General features: G+C 37.3%; 1 protein-coding gene across 1 annotated transcript; it reads right to left on the reverse strand.

The window, feature by feature from the left end:
- Positions 1–715: 715 nt before the first annotated feature.
- hif1ab (hypoxia inducible factor 1 subunit alpha b) lies at positions 716–19,094 on the reverse strand. The gene is made up of 15 exons (XM_051874635.1): positions 18,754–19,094; positions 11,634–11,824; positions 9,479–9,624; positions 9,305–9,389; positions 9,112–9,221; positions 8,571–8,773; positions 7,258–7,364; positions 6,949–7,096; positions 6,575–6,831; positions 5,848–6,074; positions 5,575–5,697; positions 5,156–5,487; positions 4,833–4,923; positions 4,462–4,579; positions 716–2,110 (listed from the first exon to the last, which is right to left on the reverse strand). Exons 1-15 carry the CDS (start codon positions 18,783–18,785, stop codon positions 1,956–1,958), a joined length of 2,325 nt encoding a protein of 774 aa, XP_051730595.1. The 5' UTR covers positions 18,786–19,094; the 3' UTR covers positions 716–1,955.
- Between the last annotated feature and the right edge of the window lie 4,492 nt (positions 19,095–23,586).

Raw genomic sequence — 23,586 nt, forward strand, 5'->3', positions numbered from 1 at the left:
GCTGTGTTACCTCATACTCATGACTGGAAAAGCGGAAGTGGCGCCGGCGACTGTGACATAATAAAAGTTCCGCTGCTCGTGAGCTTCATACTGCTTCATACTACAATTACGTTATTAATCGTATCCATGAACATGATTTCTTCCCGAGTCCTATTCCTATTCTTTTGCACCGTCCGTTGAGATGAAGACCACATGTCCCAAGATTCTGCACTCAAACTTGGCGTCATCAAGCTACTCCTTTGTTTTGAATAGGCCTCTAGCGACCTCTAGCGGACAGAATTCTTACATATTGCACCTTTAAATCATGACTATGATTGAGTTTTCTTAAGGTTTCCAGTGCTTCTTACAATGGCTTCCAGCATATAGTTTACAATAATATTTATAAAAAAATTAAAAGAAAAAAAGAAAGAAAAGAAAAACAATAACATTTTAAAACAAAGCTGCTTTACTGCTTAAATTAAAATTACACCAAACAACAGTTCCCTTCAGTTTACCACCAAGAATTTCAGCAGTTCTTTATAATGTCCAGACAGTGAAACCACACCAACATTTTTTTTTTTTACTTAAAAAAAATAAATAACAGAAAATAAAAGATTGTTCATCATAGAAGTCTATTCAAGTCACTTTACGTATGAATTGCATTTTAATGTACTTCTGAATAACTTAATAGATCCATATATAAAGTGTCATGTCAATTGAAACATACGTCACAAAATTCTGGTCCACAATTGTCTTTTACTGATTTTTGCAATAAACAATACATTTAGTGTTAAGAGAATAAAGGAGAAGACTGGAGACTGCAGAGATAAATGAACAGAAGATTACAATAACAAAAAGAAAATGTCTTTCCTACTGAAAAACATGATAAAAGGTCATAAAATACTTGCAGGACATTCATCTGTAAGCATAAAGAAAACAAATATTGTCTTACTTAAAACTAAGCATTTATGTTCTAATGCCATTATAAATACTTGTAAAACTGGGATAAATGATACATCAGCTTTGCGTGATCTAAAATCGCTCATGAAGCAGAAAAATGGTTACCAGCTATGACTTCGTACAAGCATGAATTACCGTAAGCATCTACCACATAGAGAACTAAACAGAAACAAAATGACCACTAAAAATATAAAAATCTATTGCATAATTAAACTATAAATCTGTTTAACCTCTTTGAGACAAAAACCATCATGAGAACATAACATGATTTAGAATTCCCTTTTTTGCACATTCTCCATTACTTTCAATGGCTTTTACAATTCATCTGTGCTGTTCAAGAGAAAACAAAGTGATGCAAGCAAATATCAATGCAATGAAAAGCAACACTCACAAAACATCCAACAGCATTTAACCATTGAGCCTATGAGTGCACACACAGAGCTCTTACATAACCGCTACACAACAAAACTGAGAGAAGAGAAAAAATAAATTGTTCAATCTTTCATTAAAAGTACATATTCGTAAAAATGGTTTTGTATATTGCATGGACTGCTGGTATTCTGTCTTAAGAAAATAGATTATTGTGCGACTGTAGCTACAATACACACACTTTGGGGGGGATAAAACACAACGGGAGGTTTTTAGGTGAAAGTAGGGAATCCAGAGGGAGTGTGGGAGATTGTACACATCTGCGTGTCTGGGCAAGTTGTGTATTTCGCATTAAGGCTCTTAACTCTTGTCTGGTTGATGCCACTGTTAATTTACATAACGCTTCTCTGTCTTCAGACCCTCTACACAATGGCATGGATGGACTCCCTCTAGGCTCCTCTTTGTATCACTGACGGAATCAACAGAAGGTGCAAGTCATCTATTACATTTTTAAAACACTGGGGGTTTATAGAGAATATTAGGGCATGGAATAAAAGGAGACAAGTGGAGGCAGATTTCAGGGATCGTGGGGGTCAAGGGGCGAGAGATAGGGATGCAATGTCCAGAATCGCTAAACACAGCGGAGTTCAGTTGACTTGGTCCAGAGCACGCAGGAGCTCCTCTCCCTGGAGCAGATGATGGCGGTCCTGCACGGGAGCGTTGACTTCGCAGTCGTAACGTGTTAGCTGAGGCAGCCCGCCGCTGCTCTCTAAAGAACTGCACAACAGACGACTGGCCACATCTACAGAGTCAGAGGGGAAAGAATATAAACATTTACTGACAACTCAGAAAAATTTCACCCCTTCTTTACAATGTCCAGTATAACTACATATACATTTTTACTTTAAGCTCCACACAATTTTTTTTACAATGATTCAGAAAATTTAATGTTCGTCATAGAAGTGTATTCAAGTCACTACATGTATAAATTGTATTTTAATGTACTTTTGAATAACTTAATCGATTCAGATTTAAAAAAGAAAAAAGAAAGAAAAAAAGAAAGAAAGTACCAGGTCAATTGAAAAACAAAATTCTGGTTCTTTTACTGATAATTAAATAATCATTAGATTATGCAATTAACCATTTAGACACTTAAAATGGTTAATTGTATAAATGGTTAAGACTGTGAGAATAAAGGTCATGGGAAAACTATATAAACTGATTCACTTACAACTGTATATACTAGGGCTGGGGCAATAAATTAATGCATCACTCAATTCTGAGATTTTCTGAATACATCGCAATTCTGAGATTAGTTTTTAACAGTAGATGGCTCTCTAGGCTAGTTTTTAAAATCGCACAATCAAAAGCTTATGAAGAAGAGCGCTCGTGCATTTGGCTGAGCCTAAGAAAGTACTTGCACCTCAGGATGCTTTTATAATGCAAGATTCAAGGGGTGGCTGATTATGATTTCACTTTTTAACTTTAGTTCGTGTGTAATGTTGCTGTTAGAGTATAAACAACATCTGCAAAGTGACGACGCTCAAAGTTCAATGCAAAGGGAGATATTTTCTTTTAAAGAAATTGCTGTTTACGGACTACAACAAACAACTGGTAGGGACTACAACAAACTTCTTCCCGAGTTAGTGACATCACTAACCCTAAAATCTACATAAACCCTGCCCCCAAGAACATGCAACAAAGGGGGCGAGGCCATGTTGGGCTCCTTTAGAGAAGAGTAAGAGTTGTTGTAGTAGAGTGTTGTTACTATGCCATCATTTTACCACAGACTGCTTCCCAAACAAGGGTCAATTCATTTAACGCTGGATTTGCACAAAAGATTAAGTTAATATGATGGCACATGCTTGTAGATGAGTTGAATTAACTCCACAGAAACTACATAAATTTATCCACTAACTGTCCAGAAATGTCCAGATACATTCTATAAGTTGTAATTTCTTCCTGAGTCTCTCCATCAGTGTCCGACTCCGGTTTGAACAATGTAAGGCATTTTGGCTGCGTGAAATTCTCCAGCTTTGTTGTTGTTGAGCAATTAAAGCACGAGCTGGTAAGGCTCCCCCTTCTTCTGGAAAGCGGCCGGGAGCAGCAGCTTATTTACGTTTAAAGGGACACACACAAAAACTGTTTTTTTGCTCGCACCCAAATAGGGGCAAATTTGACAAGCTATAATAAATTGAATTATAATAAATAATGTGAACACAGATTTAATATATATTTTTTGGCTTTATTTCAGTGACTTAAGTTACTTGTTTTTTCAATAACCACGCATAAATGTTATTCCTTTAAAAACACAAACATGTACATACATGTTCCTCACATATTATGGTAGCCTAGTTTGTGCTGAATACAGTGTAATTACACTTTTTCCATTAATATGTTTATGAACAACTGAAAAAAGCACAAATGTCAGGGCATGTCAAAACTTCTCCAGGGCCCCGAAAATCCTCAGACCCCAGAGGGTTAAAGCACGAGCTAGTAAGGCTCCCCCTTCTTCTGGAAAGCGGCCGGGAGCAGCAGCTTATTTACGTTTAAAAGGGACACACACAAAAACTGTTTTTTTGCTCGGACCCAAATAGGGGCAAATTTGACAAGCTATAATAAATTATCTGTGGGGTATTTTGAGCTGAAACAGACACATTCTGGGGACACCAGAATGCTTATATTACATCCTGTAAAAGGAGCATTATAGGACCCCACTGCAAACCCCCTTGGAATTCGCTTCAACCTTTTCAAACTTTATGAATGATTATTTTATAAAAGGTTCAAATGGTGTGTGTGAGGAATTGGAAGCAAGCAGAGTACGCCTGTTTCTAAAGCACGCAGTGCCATCTGCTGTTAAAAACTTAGCTCAGAATCGATTTGAGAGAGAATGGAATGCATTCGGAAATTCTCTGAATCAATCCAGAATCATTCCAGTATATACATGCTAAAATAGTATTGGCTTTGATTTGTTAAGTGCATTAAAAGTCACCATGAAATCTAAATTGACAATTTTTTTTTTTTTTACAGAACGTTGCAGTGTTTATTACAAATTATCTGTGCATCTTTTTTTTTTAATGCATGTGCACTTCTGTTTCATGCAGACTTTAAAAATCATAAAATATATGGTACAGTGATGGTCTCGTCACTCACCAGAGGGCAGTATAAGAATGGTTCTGTTTCCCCCGAGCACACTCGATCCTTTAACTTCTAAAACCTTTGCCCTTTTTCCAGGCTCTATAGCACTGTCCACACTCTGAAGCAAAGCACCCTGCAGGAAATAGTAAAGTAGCCATTAGCATTGGTGTTACATGGAAAACAGATCTCAAAAAGATCACATATTTATCAGCAAAGTTTCCCTAATTTATACATGTACACAAAAAACAAAAACTGGAATTTATAGTGCATAAAACAATTGAACATAAAATAATTAACATTAAAAATAATATTTAACAAAACAAAGTATACTTTTATATATGCATCTTTACATAAAATCTTTGTATAAAATCTAAAAACATACTGACCAGTCCAACAGCCTCAGAAAGTGATGTCACTTCCTCCAGCTTTCTCTTCCGTTGGACATTCTGGATGGCTAACATCTTTGGAGACAGCTCTCTGGGAAATTGGAGCAACAAACAGAAGATCAGGTAATCAGATAAAGTAATGTTATCTAAAAGGAATTCCAAATCAAAGCTCTTATGCTCATGACAAAACTGTTTTGGCTCGACTCTAATCTACTTGCAGTTTAATACGGATCAGCTATCCGATCCCTGTGCAAATTGATCTGACTGAGATTGACTGTATTATTGATGCCGCCAGCAGGAAGTCGTGCCAATGAGAGCTTTACCTGTTAATGAGCTGATTGCTGCTCTGTGGGGTGGGGGATCGAGCGGGGGAAGTGTCCCGACTGCCGCTGAAAGGCGAGACAGGAGCACTGCACACCTCCTGCAGAAGATGCAAAGGCGAAGGGGCCCGTGACGATGGCTCCTTCTTCACTGCGATGCTGGAGGAAGAGGCTGGAGATGCAGGGGAGGGCAAGGGCTGGAACAGGGAGCTCATGGCAGAAACAGAGAGAGAGCTGGAGGGGAGCGGGTCCAGTGGAGAGGGGACACGCAGCTGGAAGTCGTCATCCATTGGGATGTATGGAGCCAGCATCTCTAGGTCGAGATCCTCTATGGCCTAGAGGTCACAGAAATACATGTTCTTAAGTTTATGCAAATGCATAAACGACCATAGAGAAGAGATATATGGCAGATAAAGGCTTACCTGGTTGGTAAAGGGGGTCTTTGCTTCGGTATCAATAGCAAAAAGTTTTTCAACCAGGTCCAGTTTGAACTCAGAACTGATGTCTGAGTCCACTTGGAAACAGTAATCCATGGGGCTGTTGGGCTAAGAACCAAAAAAAAAAAAAAAAAAGTCTTTGAGACACAAGATCTCATTAGCCATAAAAAAAAAAAAAAAAAAAAAAAAAAAAGGCATTCATTTTGAAATGAACTACAATAAAAAATAAAAAAAAGCAAGCGTTTAATTTGTCTTTACCCCTGAGGAGCCGAGTCCAGATGTGGAGGGCGTGTTTGCGGAGTCTGGAACACGATCAGAGGCAGAGCTGAAAGGGAAGTCTTCCGCTCTGGTCTCAAGTTTGGACAGAGCTGGGGTGGGGTCACTGGGTGTCAGAGCAGACAGACTGATGGGCAGCTTCTCACTGCTGGAGGGCAGCATGACATCATTGTACAGGGGCACATCCTTCACCAGCTGCATGTCAGAGTCTGGAGGAAAATTAATATGGTTAATTATTATTGGCAGCACACTAAGTAATTGTGTGTATATTTATGATTTCATTTCTTACTAAACTAAAAATATGAATCCATATTTCTCAAACATGACAGTGTCAGACACTGCCGGTCACCAACTAGCTGTCGGTCACTAGTAGGCGTTCTTCAAATTCTGAATTTGCCTTACAGTACTTGTGGGCTGCACAACGTAGCATAACTTCAGGCCACAAATCATATATTGCCCCAGTTAACGCTATTTTATTTTATTTTGACAATTACTCTAAAATCTAACATTTTGGAGTGGAAACGTTTATACAAGTTGCAGGAATGTCATTTATGACTAAATGAGATGAGAATAATGAGAATAAATATAATAATAAACGCATGCTCTTTGGTCATGTTAACTCAAACCGCCAGCTCTCACTGAAAGCAATTGACTTCCGTTTGTTTCAAGTTGAAAAATTTAAAAATGTAACCATCCACCAGAAATCCACCTGAGTTGTTGAAGTCCAGAGAGATGATGGTGTCTCCTGCTGCAGGCGCCAACACAGTGAGGGCCTCAGGTTCCTCTTTCAGCTGCTCATAAAGGTCAGAGCACTCCATGGGACACTTCAGGTTTTCTGGCTTGAAGAGTTTGAGCATGTCCACCTCAGAGGCCTCATCTTCCACTTTCTGGCTCTCTTTTTCTACAGCCTTGGGCTCTGTCATGGTCTGCTGCAGGGACAGAACAATGTCCCCCTCCACAATGCCACTGTACAGGACAGATCAGTTAAGTTACAAGTTTGATCACAGGTGCATTTGTGATTATATTTACACACACGCAAACTAAATACACCAGAGAACTTTTCACAAACATTCAGATCCGTACCTGAGAACGTAGTTGACGCACACAATGCACTGTGGCTGTGAATTCTTGGGATTGTAGATAACGGTGGCCTGAGTCTCCACCCACACAAAACCACCTTTCTTAGCCATCATGCGGTACTGGCCTGTGGTAGCCTGGCCCTTTGCAAACACTGGGAACAATAACATTCTCCAATTAGAAGTATTCCACAAGCCATATTTTGTAACAGTTTTGTATGTTAAAAGTAAAACCTCTATCATGATCAGGTAGACACTGACACCTGTACTAAATTAGTAAACTATGCCCAACAATTATCTAAATCCAGATACTCACAGTTGTGATGTGTCTTGGTGAGGTGATCTGAATCCAGGGCATGATAGTATTCGTACACCGACCTGTTCAGCAGATCATCTGGCTCATATCCCATCAGCTCGGTGATCCTTTGGGACAGAGTGAGAATGAGAGGATTGTGTGTGCATTTAGTAGCTACATGCTGAAACATTTATTTAAAGGGTTAGTTCACACAAAAATAAAAATAATGTTATTTATTACTCACCCTCATATCGTTCTACACCCGTAAGACCTTCGTTCATCTTCGGAACACAAATTAAGATATTTTTGATGAAATCCGATGGCTCAGTGACGCCTCTATTGCCAGCAATGTCACCGAACCTCTCAAGATGCAGAAAGGTACTCAAAACATATTTAAAACAGTTCATGTGAGTACAGTGGTTCTACCTTCATTTTATAAAGCGACGAGAATACTTTTTGTGTGGCAAAAAAACTAAATAACGACTTTTCAACAATATCTAGTGATGGCCAATTTCATAACACTGCTTCATGAAGCTTTGCGAACCTTTTGTTTCCAATCAGTGATTCGGATCGCGTATCAAACTGCTGAAATCACGTGACTTTGGCGCTCCGAACAACTGATTCTAAACAAAAGATTCGTAAAGCTTTGAAGCTTCATGAAGAAGTGTTTTGAAATCAGCCATCACTAGATATTGTTGAAAAGTCGTTATTTTGTTTTTTTTGGCACACAAAAAGTATTCTCATCTCTTTATAATATTAAGGTAGAACCACTGTACTCACATAAACTATTTTAAATATGTTTTGACTACCTTTCTGGATCTTGAGAAGTTCAGTGACATTGCTGGCAATAGAGGCCTCACTGAGCCATCTTATGGGTGTAGAATGACATGAGGGTGAGTAATAAATGACAATTTTCATTTTTGGGTGAACTAACCCTTTCTGGCTACTCCGAAGCTGAGACCCTGTAACGGCTTCATGGATAGCAGAAAAAAAAAAAAAAAAAAAAACACCACTGGCTAACATTCATCAAAAGTACAGAATACAGGCTTTTGTTCTTTAGCATGCTAGACCAGTTCTGCAGCATTGATTTTATTCAAAGAGATTGAAACCATTCGTTGCTAGGTATAGATACCATCAAGGTAAACCAAAACACAAGAAGAAAAGACAAATGTGAAATGGGGAAATGGGGAAGGGAAGTGGGGAAGGGCAAACCATTTACACTGAAACAAAGGGAAGAAAGAAAAGACAATGTGTGCCAAACTGTCTACCATCTAATCTGGGGGAAATCTGTTTGTTGTTTTGTGTATATGAGAGAATCACATCTCTCTGCTAACCTTTCATCACAGTACGAGAACTTCATGTCCAGAGTGTGACGGCTAAGGAAGGTCTTGCTGTCCAGAGGCACCTCGATGTTTGAGGGATGAGGAATGGGGTCACAGATGAGCACAAGGTAGGTCAGAGGGGGCTCTTTAAAGCCAGAGTCTCCCGAACCCTCGCTGCGCTCCTGCACACGGACATGACCAGCGCAGTGAAGAACCTGTAGCAGGAGAGAGAAGGGCAAAACTATCTCAGTCTATTTATATCAAGTCAGACATATATAAAAATCACTAAAAGGATGCTGTATGCACAACAGGACTAAAGCTAGTTTCCTTTCTTTTTTTCCTTGTTAAATTTTGTGTACACTTGCAAAGTCACCAAAATTAATTAACCATTTAAAATCAAGTCAGGGAAATACATGCATGTTATCTTCTAAAACAAATACCTAAAAATGTACCAGGAAAAGGTAAAGCTAAGGGAAACCCATATATAAGCTGTGTGGATACCAACAGTTTAGTGACAGTCTGAGAAAACTGCATCACAATTCAGACATCTCACCTTCCATGTAGCAGACTTGATATTGACAGTGCGTCCTCTACTAGTGAGTGTGCACTTCATCCGCAGGAAGAAGCTGCGCTCTGTGTTTTGTTCCTTGGTCTTTTTGGATACTAAACATTCAATTAATGCATTTGTTATTAATTGCTGATGCATTTATCTGCAGAAAAAAACCATAGCAGTTTGCGTGACTCACCTGTCCTATGGACCAGCATCTCTCTCAACTCCTCATGGTCACATGGGTGTGAGAATTCAAAGACGCTGTGACCAGTCAGATCAAACTGAGAGAAAAGAGTGCAGAGATAGTTAGCTACACCATAATAAGCTTTAAATCTAAACAGCAGAGAATAAACTGTAAACATCTGGCTACCTGTGTGAGGCCCATGCTCTTGCTGACATTCTCAGAGAGATAAACCATGTCTCCATCCTCAGACAGGACCATGAGGAAACCCTCCAGTGCCTTTAGATAAAAGCCGTTCAACTGACCTTCCAGCTCATTCTCTTTGTCGGTGTCATCTGCACAGTTAAACAACAGCAATTCATTAGAATTTAATGTTTTGCCACAGTTATATTATTTTTAAATCGTGGTTTTGAATAAAAATGTTGGCAAACGTTACATTTGGACATGTTGACAATTCAGCAATGATAACAGTTAAGAAAAGAAAATGATCCGAACACATGATGGAGCACCTGATTAACCGCTCTCGTGTGACGTAGAACACATCGCTAGTCTTAAGCGGCTGTTCACTCAGAAATCATGTGTTATTGCGTTGAGAGAAAAAAAAAAACAAGACGTGGGCAGTGGAATGGGAAAAAAGCAAAGATATTAGACATGAGTTAGACGTGAGACTTTTTTTTAGACATGAGGTTTTTTTTTATTTTTTACTTAAGCTTTTAGAATGCCATTTCATGGGTGAGACAAAAGACGTCCGCCAAACATAAAAACAATAGGAAAAACAGCGCAATGGAATGCAAAAACCTGTAAAGAACTACAACTGTATTTTGATTTTTCATGTTTGCATGATGGTGAAAGGCTGAAAGGTGCTGTTGTTTTCTGTTTTTACAAAGCATTTGCTGTTAATAATATTATACTATTACTGGTGTTATTTATTGCTATTACTTTTTGGCTAAGAAATATTTAGCATTTTTTATTTTATATTATTTAGTATATAGAATATGATTAAGATAAATTTGTACAGTATTTGCCTTATTTCATGCATATTTTCTGGAAAAATATTTAACTAATAAGTCATTTGTTTTACATTTACACCATGTTGATCACTTCAGATGTGGTGCACTTGGAATAGAACATTTAACTAGATTGTTAATAAAATGAAACTGTGAATCGGTCAATCTTTCTGAGAAAAAAAATATAATAATAATAATAATAATGAATATATATATATATATATATATATATATATATATATATATATATATATATATATATATATATATATATATATATATAAAAAATTTTGTTTTGCCATGTCACCCAGCCCTACATATTAGTACATATAAGGTACCAGTACTTTAATGCACCCTTGAGGGGAAGATAAGGTACATGTTAAAACCTAAAGGGGGCACTATAGTACCTAGCATTAATATGAGTCCTTGAGAGGTAGATAAGTTACACAGAATCTAAAGGGTGCATACTGGTACTAATAGGCACGCTATAGTGGTACACAAGGCACATAGTAGGGCTGCACAATTTGTGGGAAAAAAATGAAACTGCAAAAGGTGCTTGTTTGTTGGGCTGAACAAACAAAATTTGGTAATAACCACAACAACATTATTATTATTATTATTATTATTATTGTTATTACTACTACTACTACTACTACTACAAGAATATTAGACAAAATAAGAAATACTACTATTGTAATTTAAAATAATTAAGCATTTAAATAATATTAATAAAGTTAAAAGTAATAGTAGTAGTATTAGTAGTAGTAATAACTATTTTTTCAGTACAACTGTAAAATTACAATACTAACATTAATGGCTGGTCTTAATTTCTTCAAAAGCTTTTATTTTGGTGGAAAACCAGAGGGAGACCTAAAGCTTCTCTTTAGTTGACAATAGCCGGTTTTAAGTGCTTCTCATTACAAGTTTCGGAAAATGTGCTCCTAAATACACATTACACCCGACCCAAACTCAGAGCAGAAGCAGAGATGAGTTCATGTAGAGTAGCATTTACTGTGAACACAGTCGATCTGAGACACTGAAAACACCAGATGATGAACTGCTCGTGTACAAAGGAACACGTTTTTCTTTGTGGTTTCATAATAATTGTGATTTTGGCTTAATGTAGATGCAGCCCTAGTACACAGTATCTAAAAGGTACAAATTAGTATTAATATGCACCCTCTGAGGACTGCCCCAGTGACAGATCGTACATTTTTCCCTCCGTACTTCATGTTTACAGAATCTCTAACTACTGGTGACAAGGTTTTGAATCAGTTTTGCATGTGGTGTAACTTTTATGTACTTCTAGATACAAATATTCATATCATCGAACTGACCAGAGCTGAGCAGCTTCCTCATGCGCAGATAGCTGATGGTCAGCCTCATGATGGAGGCTTTGTCCAGGTGGGAAGTGACATTGTGTGGCAGGGGAAGCTGGTGCGCTAACTCGTAGAACACCTCGGACTCCTTTCCCCTGCGAGATCGCGCTGCATCCCTGGACTTCTCCTTCCTGCGCTCCGAGCTCACCCTGGAAATATAAGGGAGGAGATTGCGGCGTTAGTCTGGCTCCGTGTCTGTGACGAGACAACTTGCACTAGTGCTGGAGGACAGCAGCAAGGTCTACCTTTTTTTTTTTTTTTTTAATAAAAGCTCTCATTTGCATGGTGTCAACGTCAAAGGACCGAAAGATAGTCTCAATGTGACTAGCTGGTGAAAGGGGTGTGGACAGTGTGAAAGACAGTTACAGCCTTTGGAGCTCAGCCAACAGTGTCAGACAGTTTTCAGACTTCTCAATATAAACTTTTCAATGCACTACAAGCAATAAACTTTAACACACAAACCATAACACACATGGTCTTACAAACAAGCAAGATCAGGATCAGAAACATAAACAGTTCCAGAAAATAACCTCTTTCCCAATAAATAGGTCACCATGCTTTCTGCTAAAATGAGTCTCATTATGATTTCTAAAGAAGCATATCTATTACCCTTGGGACCTCAAAGACCAACTCCCACAAAAAAAACAAAACAATCAAAACTATGAGCAACAATGTAATGCACACCTTTTAACAAAAGTCCCCTTACACACCAATACCCTCAGGTGTTCATTCACAATGTACCATTGTAGAAAGTTGTCCATTGTTAACAAAAGCTGGATTTGTTAAGGATTTGGCCGATATTTGAAATTGCAATAACAGCAAAAACATGTCAATATCTGAAAAGCAGCACAGCGAGTCAATGGTTGTTGTTCTGTTTAATTGGACCAGAAGCATCTGAGAAATAATGTTGCATTGGACAGTTTTATTGCAACAACATGAAATTTCGTAATGCATTGTCAGCAGTTGGGGGGCAGAGGGTGTAATGTACGGCCTCTTTTTTTTTCTTTTTCTTTTTTCCACATTTAATGTCTTGCTTTATTAATTTACTATCATTTTAATGTTACATTTTAAAATTAACATTATTTTGAAAAGTGTGTATCTGGAGCAGAAAACAAAATCATTTCATTTTACCTCAGATTTTGCATGCATTCATTTTCTCTGTATCACTTGCAGCGGGTTCAGAGAAATGTCCACTCAGAAGGTGAGCAAGGTGAGGGAGTATTGTGAAAGCCTAAAACTTTTTTGTTTTCTTCTCTGTCATGTCAAAGTAGTATATAACAATAAAGCCTGCTCGTTAAACTACCGGTTATGAGGGACAATACAGTATGAAATTTTATATCGGATTAAAAGAGAAACATTATAATTGAAACTTGACACTTGAACAATTGCTTTATCAACATCCTAACAAAGAGAATACAGTTAGATAATGTATAGTTGTCAGTACACAAAGCTTTTCTTGCGATTTTGCCACTCGTCATGTGTACACAGATACTTTTCATACACATAAAGCATGTTCAAACCCGGACAGTGATTGCCGTGGTAACAAACAACACCACCTTAGTGCTGACTTATGTGAAGTAACTTTTATTTGATGAAACCTGATTATAACGGGCTATTAGGGTTAAACGTATTGGTCCTGCGCTGCCTACTGATTTAGTTTATTTGAATAAATCTTTTTATAATAGTTAATGTTTCTTAAGCGAACACTTAATGGTTGACGGTAGCCAGTGACTTCCATAGTAGGGAAAAAAAAATTATGTAAGTCAATGTCTACCGTCAACTGTCTCATTACCAACATTCTTCAAAATATCTTCTTTTGTGTTCAACAGAAGACAAAAAAAAAAACTCATACAGATTTGGAACAACTTCAGGGTAAGTAAATGACAATTTTCATTTTTGGGTGAACTATCCCTTTAAGTAGTTTATTAAAAAAAAAAAAAAAAAAAAAAAAAAAAAGACCCTCAACCACCCCCTTTTTATTATTATTTTTTTTCTGATCCAAAAAATAACCTGATCTGTGTCTCAAAAACCATAATATGATCTGAACCGTGAGTTTTGTGATAAGTTGCACCACTCTCTTTTTTTTTTTTTTTTTACATTAATTTACATATGTAGCCTTTAGGGAATATAAAAGTAATAAAAGCAAAAGTAAAAATATCCTGATCTGTCACTTTCATATTGAGATATTTGGATTAGGCTACAGGGTTTTTCCTAGCTCAAAACGAGGTCGAGGTGGTAAAATCCTGATCTTGTGCACACATGCAAGTGTACCTACCGCACCTTGACCTGTCTGAAGAAAACACTTTTTTACAAGCACGTATTTTAGGTATTTTAATAATTAGGTTTTTATTTGGAGAACACTATCATATAGTGTGTTTCCCACAGGATTTTGTGAGACGGTTATGGGTGGACCTTGGTCCCTCTAGGGGGACCTGTGCAGGAAAAACCGTGGATTACTTTACTGCAATAAACAGTAGTTTGTCTTTTTTATTGGGCATGTCTAAGTATTTGAAGTACTGAATTAAAATTAATTGTTATGAATTTGCAAAAATGGCTTCTGAATCTGACTGAAGACAAGCAAATAGTGATTCTAATTGACTACTGTCAACTCACACCCACAATAAATGCATGAAGTGATGCAGATTCCATTATTTTGTCCTTTTCTAATTTAAATGACCAATGATGTCTCCGTGCAACTGGCAACAAATCTACATATTCCCCACAAGAGCTCCAAGGTCAAGGTCAAAGCAGCAATGAAAAACAATGAGCAGGCATTGTGTCAACCGTTAAAGCCATGCAAGACAAAAGGAAGGAAAACGGTTAAGACGGCCTAGTGCCCTAGCAGGAAAAAACAGCATCTTCAGACAGAAGGCATCTGCTCCCATCCTCCCTATCAAAGCATTCTCTCAAGTAAAACGGAAATCATCTGGCCAGAAACGGAGGAAAACCCTTGTGCACAGGGGATGTTCATATGCGCATTTCATTACAGTTTTCAGCCTGTTAGCGTCTGAGCACAGTACATTGTTGTCTTATGTAAGCTCCATATATGGACTGCTTAATAATATGTCTACATTTCTTACTGATTTCAGGATAGCTGAAAGACCCCATTGTCAAAGAGGTAAATGTGCAAGTATGAGGTTGCATTGTATGGTTTCAAAACAAGAGCTTCCTTTGAAATGGGTGTTTCTCAATGATGACAAGATGGCTAATGGCAAACTGATAACCTTAAATCATGTTCTGATACTGCATCTGTTGATGCAAATTTAATTTGCTGTATTCTCTCGGTCCATTTGCCAAAGCAATCACCAGCTTCTCATGTTTATATTGACTGGTAAAACATAACTGTCTATTTGATTTTAATTGTTTAACTTTGTGTTATAATAATAAACCCAGGGTTTTCGGTGGTGGCGGATGAAAATGATCATCCATACACACACACACAGTACAAAGTACCCTACCCATGTGAACTGCAAGCCCAGTACTGACAATAAATCCAAAACAAATGCAAAGAAACCATTTGTAATATTATCCTATTTATATGTGAAATAAAAAATAATCACTGTCAGGACTGATCATAAAACAAATCTGCTTAGAACTATTTTATATTAAAAAATCTGTACATTTAAAATATAAGTCACTGAGTAACTGATTTAAAAAGTAAACAACAAAGTTACAACATAGAAAAAGTAGCAGGTCTATGAGGCTCTGTCTACACGAGCACGGGTATTTTAAAAACTGCAGCTTTTTCTATGCGGTTTGGCCGTTCGTCCACACGCAAACAGTATTCGGTCGCTGAAACCAAACCATTTTTTTTATAACTCCTGCCAGGGTGAAGATTTTTAGAAACTCTGGTTGCAGTGTTGTCGTGTAGATGGTGAAACCAGACATTTTGGCTTTTGACCTCAGAACCGGTAATAACCTTTTTTTTCAAGCTTCCGATTGATCAACATGGCTTTACGGTTAGGGTTATATCGCCACCTGTTGGTTTGGCATGCTCTTAGCAGTGCTTCATAGCGTGTTTTTGCGTTTTCATGTGGACGCAATTTTTTTTAAAACGGAGAAAAAAAACTCCATTTATAAAAATACCCGTGCACGTGTGGACTAGGCCTCATTGTGCTTTTACGCTTAATGCACAGATCATCTGATTGTTTGTTTCGTCCATTGCTACGGTTATCACTGTCAATCGGATTCAAATCGCACATTTAAATACAGTTGTCAATCCATAAACTTTGCAATGTGAAGTTAGCAGCATGAAAAGTATTATGTAGGCCTACAGAAAGCTAGCAAAGATCGCTGCCATTATAATCACTGAAGCAGTCATTACAACGCAAGGTACACAAAGCTGCACTCTTGCGAAAACTCCCATTTTGGAAAGCTGTCTATGCTGTACAAAGAATCTCTTATTGACATCGTGTTTATACTTTGTTGGTTATGGAACTCACAATGAACAAAAGCTCTGCCATTTGGAGTGGATTCTGACTAATTTAAACCTCTGATTGGCCAATGAGTTTACGTGCTCAACAGACAGGCCTGTGATTAGCTACAATATTCTTAACGCTGCAAACCACACTGCAAATAGAAACCCTTGGCGCTCTTCAGAGAGCGCTTACACAAATACTCAAAAGAGTGGCAAAGATTCATTTGAGGCCGCCAAAATATTTTCAATGCAGGAAAAACACTGAAACCAACCCTGTCTATTCTTATCAATTTTGAATAGTAACAGATAGCAAAACTGGTAAGCTCTGACTAGTCAATTAGTGAGGCCATCTAATATGTCTAGATTTATTCTGCTTATATAGCTAGATATTTTAGTGATATTTAGAGTGGTGGTGCATTTCATTTCATTCTTTAAACTATCTTTCCTCACTGTTTGAACATCTCACCGCAAATACTGCATTTTAAGATGCCATGACAAGTTTAAAAAGTCCAACTTTTAAAAATGATTTCTTTTTTGTTCCAATCTGATACACTTAAATGCAAGTGCATATTTAATGTAAACACCCTGAAAGAAATGCATCTGATCGGGGTCAAGTGAAGCCAAAACCAGCCTAATTATACAAGACAGATTAGTTAACTAATCATTTACACAAATTACTGACTAGTCGATATGGAAGATATACAGTTTTGCACGCCCTAACTGCTCAGTATGCATGTATATGATGTGCAAAGGCAGAAATGTAGTAAAATCTTTAGTGGTTGACATCATTTATAGTATCATTTGACATTTGCACAGCTAAAGCAAGACTGCTTCATGCTATTTACACTTTAAATAAAACATTTTTTTAGCAAATTTTCAGAAACATTACAGTCTGTAATCTACATTATGATATACTTTTATATTAGTGACTCAAAATTACTCAAACTATAAGATTTGTCACAGCCTAATCTTACCATCTAAGAACAAGGCTCCTTTTGAGCTCCTAAAAATACCTTGTTGACAATTGATCGGTAAACCAAAATTGACGCCAGCCTAAAAGGTGCTCTGTTACGTGGCATGATTACCAGTCTAATTAGATTCATATAGATCGCATACAAGACATTATGACACAATGACAGAATCAATAGGCATCCCTTTGACCCGAGGATTATAAAAAAAAATTATATATATATATATATATATATAAAAACACTCCAAAACAAGAAAATATAAGAGGGACACATTTTAACATTTCAAACTGATAGGGGTTTTGCAGCTGTCTTGCCACAAGGCAGGGCAGGAAGTTGCTTTGACGTCAATGCTGAGAGTGATTAAGATTTGAGAGAAGTGCATGTAGCTGCTTGAACTTGGATGCCAACCAAATATATGTCAAGAAAATATTGCCACTGAAAACAAGGTATTATTCACTTTATATGGGGCCTATCACGGAGTATTGTTATAACTAAAAATAAAATGAGGTTGTTAAAAATCTCATATTGTAAAAGAAATTTTGTACACACATTCCACAACACATCAAAGTATTGACAATTTGCAGGCATGTTAATGAACCTAAATGAGGAAAAAGTCACAAAACATATATTTAAAATAAAACATCATAGGTTCATCAACCAGTACTTCTAAAAAAAAAAAAAAAATCAAAATGAGTCAAACTGACACCATAACATAAATGGATCTTAGTTTAACTACTAATGCCAGACTTATCCTTACTGTAAATTCACTAGTACAGAAAAACCAAGCAACATTTTCCAGTCTTAGCAATAACAACATTTCTTTCCATGTCATCTCATTTGAGCCTACACTGATGACAGGCCTGACAAAGAATAAGACAAAGTCAGCAAAATCCAAGAATTCCACCTTCCAGTCCTATATCCACAAATATGCCAGACAAGCTGTCTGAACAAGGGCAACGAGTTAATGTGACCTGTGGGGTCAAGTGGTCTGAGGGGTGAAGGAGGGTTCAGTCATATTACTAAAACATGGCTTTTTTATCTCACAAATAAACTGCATCAAAACATTCAGAACTGTAAGTGCACAATACCAGAATACCGAGTACAACCCACTGAACTAAGAACAAAGATTATGCCATTTACCTTCTCCTTTAGTATAATAGACGTACAGTGGTCTGATCATTGCACTACGGGAAAAGAGAGCATGTATTTTGTTTTTATTATAAGCATTCATTTGACATTTATGCTCAAAGATGTCTATGCCTATATAAACAGTTTGTTTATACACTCCCATTGGAACTGAAATATGTATATACTAGTATAAACTGTTTAAAGCTGTTTAAGCAATAAATCAGTGGAAGTTTAAGTTAGCATACTGCTAATTTCTTAGCCTATTTCAACAGACAGACACTAGACACTCTGCTACCTCATATAAAGCCAAATATTGCGTTACAAAGCAACAAATATCACTCTTTTTATTGTTTGTAACAACATTTAATGGGAATTTAGAAACAAATAGCCGGCATGAGCGCTTTAAACTTGCTCTTAATTGTTTGGTTTGCCATACAACACAAAATGGCGACACGTTCTGTCGGTGTGACGGGGATGAAGATCTTTCGGTCTATTTACTAAATAGACATAACAAAATCCGCTCAATAACCACTTTCTTTAAAACAGAAACTGGAATCCCTACCTTTTCTTTTCAGTGACAACTCCAGTATCCATTCCTGGGTGAAACCACTCAGTATGTGTTAGGTTTTTCCAAACCGCGAGGCCAGAAAATCAAGGACGTGGCCACTTCTTGCTAACAAATAAAAATGTTTCTAAAAGAAACCGAGAAAACGCGATAAAATGATTCGATTCGAGTCCGGTGTGGTGTGTTAAAAACGTCAGAACTGTTGAGATCAACCCTCCGGTTCGCTGAAGGTCAAATCGTTTGTCTGGCACCCGGTCGGTGCAGCTTCTAGTCGGTACAAAGAGTTAACAGTTGCATACGCTCCTACTACTATGTGGCCCGCGCGTTCACGAGGCGCTGATGGGAGCGAGCACAGCCGTATGTATTTAGGTGGCAGTGTCGCACTCAAAAACTCTTTCTCAGAACCAATGGGACATCAATCCAGCTTGCAGTTTAATCGACCCCCACGGTGTGATGTAATCATCACTATTGATTTGACCACAGATCCGAGTAAATTATTTTTTTTTGCTTGTCCTGCAAACATCCCTCGAAGTTTTTTCTTTCTCGTCCAGAGAATGATGTTGACAACCAGTAGCCTAATTAGTGTTATAATATAAAGAGTTTAATTTTTTATTATTATTTTTGAGATTATAATAATGATTAGGTAACTGAAAACAATTATTTTCTAAAATACATCAGCCACCCAAGAAACAACCAGCAACTAGACTCTAATAACCAGTTAGAATGACCTAGCGACCTGCCAAAACACCAACCATCTAATAACCCTATCATCTGATTAACAACAACACCCTGGTAATTCTATCTGACTGTACAACACTGTAAAACACACACACACACAGTTAAAGGGTTAGTTCACCCAAAAATGAAAATAATGTCATTTATTACTCACCCTCGTGCCGTTCCACGCCCGTAAGACCTTCGTTAATCTTCGGAACACAAACTAAGATATTTTTGTTGAAATCCGATGGCTCAGTGAGGCCTGCGTAGCCATCCATTAATGTACTAAATACATATTTAAATCAGTTCATGTGAGTACAGTGGTTCAATGTTAATATTACAAAGCGACGAGAATATTTTTGGTGCGCCAAAAAAAAAAAAAAAAAACGACTTATATAGTGATGGCCGATTTCAAAACACTGCTGTAGGAAGCTTCGGAGCGTTATGAATCAGCGTGTCGAACCATGATTCGGATCGCGTGTCAAACCGCCAAACTGCTGAAATCACGTGACTTTGGTGTTCCGAACCGCTGATTCGACATGCTGATTCATAACGCTCCGAAACTTCCTGAAGAAGTGTTTTGAAATCGGCCATCGCTATATAAGTTTTTTTTTTTTTTGGCGCACCAAAAATATTCTCGTCGCTTTATAATATTAATATTGAACCACTGTACTCACATGAACTGATTTAAATATGTTTTTAGTACATTAATGGATCTTAAAAGAGGAAATGTTATTGCTGGCTATGCAGGCCTCGCTGAGCCATCGGATTTCAAAAAAAAAAAAATCTTAATTTGTGTTCCGAAGATTAACGAAGGTCTTACGGGTGTGGAACGGCATGAGGGTAAGTAATAAATGACATAATTTTCATTTTTGGGTGAACTAACCCTTTAAGGCAGGTTACATTCCTTCATTCATTAGCCTACATGTTTTAAATAAATCCTATGAACCCTGACAAAAATCATTTTCAGAATGTTTTTTTCCAGCTGATGAATAATAAAAACATTGACAGCCAATCAGAGTCCACCCGATCATTTAAATGGGTAGACAACATAACGTATATTAAACAGAACGTTGGTGTGGATGCTAATATTGCCAAGTTGTTATAGTTACTTTATAGTTATTGCTCTAGGTTTGAGTGGGCCTAAACTTTGGGCAAATTTGTTTGTATAGGGAAGTACTGATGTTGATGGTGAAATGTTTGGCAGAAAATTTCAGCAGTTTCCTCAAATGTGTTGGTGTTATATTTCTTCCGGCTGGTAAGACCTCATTCTGCAATTTATAAATATTTGCTATCAGCATCACCAATCTAAATTATATATGCAGGTCTCTAATAGTCATTTATGAGTGGTAGTTTATATTATTCATATGTAAATGCACATATTTGACCCACAATTATCATAAAGATAAAATTGCTCAAGTATTCCATGAAAGTAGTTGTAAGCTGCTGTTTATAAGTAGTATGCCAGTGGATACAGCATTATAAGGGTTACCTGTCACATGCAGCCAAGGCCATATGGAAGGTTCCTACTGATGTGGAGGCAGTGACTGCTATTGACTTATGATCACTGAGAGACATAACTCCAATAGATGGATAACAAGGCTGAAACCAATGAAACTAAAATGACCTAGCGGTAAGATATGGCCGAAAACACACAGTGAGTTAATATCCATGAAGAAGTCCTATGAAAATTAGCTGATGAAACTGTAACAATAAGATTGAAAATAATTCTTCACTGACAGTCATTTGACTTTCATGGAGGTCAGACGTTTGAGGAAAAAAAAAGCATTGCACAATTATATTGTGTCATACACAAGCCTGACTGTATAAAGAATGATACATGTTTTTAATCCAGATATATGAAAGAGAAGATTAGAGTTTTGTATTAGTTAGCCAATGTTGTTGGTTGTCATCTGTTTTAACTAAGTTTCAGTCTACCAGCACAGCTTTGATCATACCTTCAAGCAAAGGAATTGTTTTAGCAGGTGTTAAACTCTTTCACCTGTCAAAGTGGGTTGTGAAGGGATTTCAGGCTCTAAAAATAAGGAGTTGCTTTCTCTCAGGAAAGATTAGAGGAATTACCAGGTTGCTGTTGGGAAATGTTTCAGCAAAAGCAATCAGCTTATCATTTACTGCAAAATAACACTGTAAACGCTGTTTTCCCAGTAACGTCATCTCTTGTAACATGAAGCCCAAAACCCAAATTACAGACTATCAGAGTGTGAGTCAAATATGGCATGAGAGAAAACAGGAAATAATGATATAAGATAAAACACCATATATAAACAGTGCTACTCCAGTTCTAAAAATAATAGCACAGCATGCCCATCTCTGAGATCTAATAAAACTTCAAAAATAAGTTCTTATCCAGTTGGAACCAGGGAGAGACGGCAGCTGATATCATAGAGCAGGACTTCTGCTGATTTCTACTACAAACTTACATGTTATCAACAAGCCAATGGGACCAAAATGTTTGTTTTTAATAGTTAAGCATGTGAACATTATTTATGAAGGTGGAAAGGTGAACAGCCAAACTCCACTGAAGACTGCAGAATACAGTGGAGCCGCTGAACAGAATTAGCTGAGACTCAGAGAAACATTTCAATTCCAGTTAAGAGCTAAGTCTGCTTGCCAAAACCATTACTTTCACATTTGAACTGCTTAAGAATAAATGCGATACCTTTGGCACATTTTCACTAGAGGAACCCAGTGAACTTCTCAGCAGTGCTGACTCAATGAATGGTTTGAGTCATGAAGCATTCTCCCAACCAGACACGGCTGGGTTTTGGCAGTTTAACACCATAAGTGCAACTGGGAAAATCACCAGAGCACCTGACTACAAGTCAAAACATTTCATACACCGTCACTAAGGATTCAGTATGGTGAGGATTTCATCATACGACCTGCCGGAAAATGGTCTTGGGAACAATATCAACAACATAACTTGGTTACAATGAAATACAGTGGAAGTGAATGGGGCCAATCTGTAAATGTTAAAATACTCATTGTTTGTATGAAACAATGATTAAAAAATGGTTTTAAGCCAGTTATTTATATCTTTTGCTGTAGTGTGTCAGTAGGAAATATCGGTTTACCAAACATTCATTTTGCCTATAATTTTAAAAATCCAGTGAGATTTTTACACAAGGAGTCTGACAACAGCCGGTGCTCCACACGGAGATCTCACAGAGATCAGATCAGATCTCCTTGTGGAGCACCAGCTGTTGTCAGACTCTTTGTGTATTCAAAAATCTCACTGGATTTTTAAAATTAATGGAAAAATTAATGATTGGAAATGTGAACTGATATTTCCTACTGACACACTACAGCAAAAGATATAAATAACTGGCTTAAAACCTTTTTTGGGGGGATGAAAATACTGACGTGCCTAAGACTTTTGCACAGTACTGTAAATCCTCCAAAAAATTGTCCCCATTCACTTTCATTGTGTCTCATTGTAACCTTTTTTTTTTTTTTTTTACAGAAAATTATAAAAATTATTTTCTCTGGCAATTAGCATTATGCCACAAATGCTGTTGACTGTCTTAACCTGTACTGAACCCACAATATTCCTTGAATCTGGCATATGCATATATAACTAGTAGCAAAAACAAAGTAGACCAATAAATCTTCCTCACTGTCTCAGAAGTGCAATTGTCTTTGTCACTTTCTCACTATCACTGATATTGTCTGCCAGAACATTATGCCAAAAAAAATAAAAAAAAATGTGTCAGAGCCACAGAGTTTCCAGTTAAAACTGGTTTAGGGCAAGTGTGTAAAACCCCATATTGGGTAATTCACCAAGTCACCTTTCAAACAATAGAATGTTTGAATAGAAAAAAAAATTAATCCCTTCAACCAAATGTCCAGACATGCAATAAACAATCAAAAGGGGAAAAAAAAAATATTTTATGTTCATAATGGCATCTTACTCTCATTAATCCCATTAACGGTTTGCAGCACTAGTGTACACAGTGCATTATCAGTGCATCATCGCTGCTTCAAATACAGGGTGAGCTTGTGAGAACAACAAATAAATTGAGGGTAATAAATTATTCATGGAGGATTTGCACGTCTACAGAGAAATGTGACATGACCGCACCTCTTGTTTTT

Source organism: Ctenopharyngodon idella, chromosome 20 (assembly GCF_019924925.1).
Source record: "Ctenopharyngodon idella isolate HZGC_01 chromosome 20, HZGC01, whole genome shotgun sequence".
Taxonomy (NCBI): domain Eukaryota; kingdom Metazoa; phylum Chordata; class Actinopteri; order Cypriniformes; family Xenocyprididae; genus Ctenopharyngodon; species Ctenopharyngodon idella.

Coding starts and splice junctions, on each gene's coding strand:
- hif1ab (XM_051874635.1), bottom strand. CDS start 18,785: ATGGATACTGGAGTTGTCACTGAAAAGAAAAG. Junction 9,222..9,304: donor GATGCTGGTCCATAGGACAG/GTGAGTCACGCA, acceptor TTGAATGTTTAG/TATCCAAAAAGACCAAGGAA. Junction 4,924..5,155: donor AGCAATCAGCTCATTAACAG/GTAAAGCTCTCA, acceptor CCAATTTCCCAG/AGAGCTGTCTCCAAAGATGT.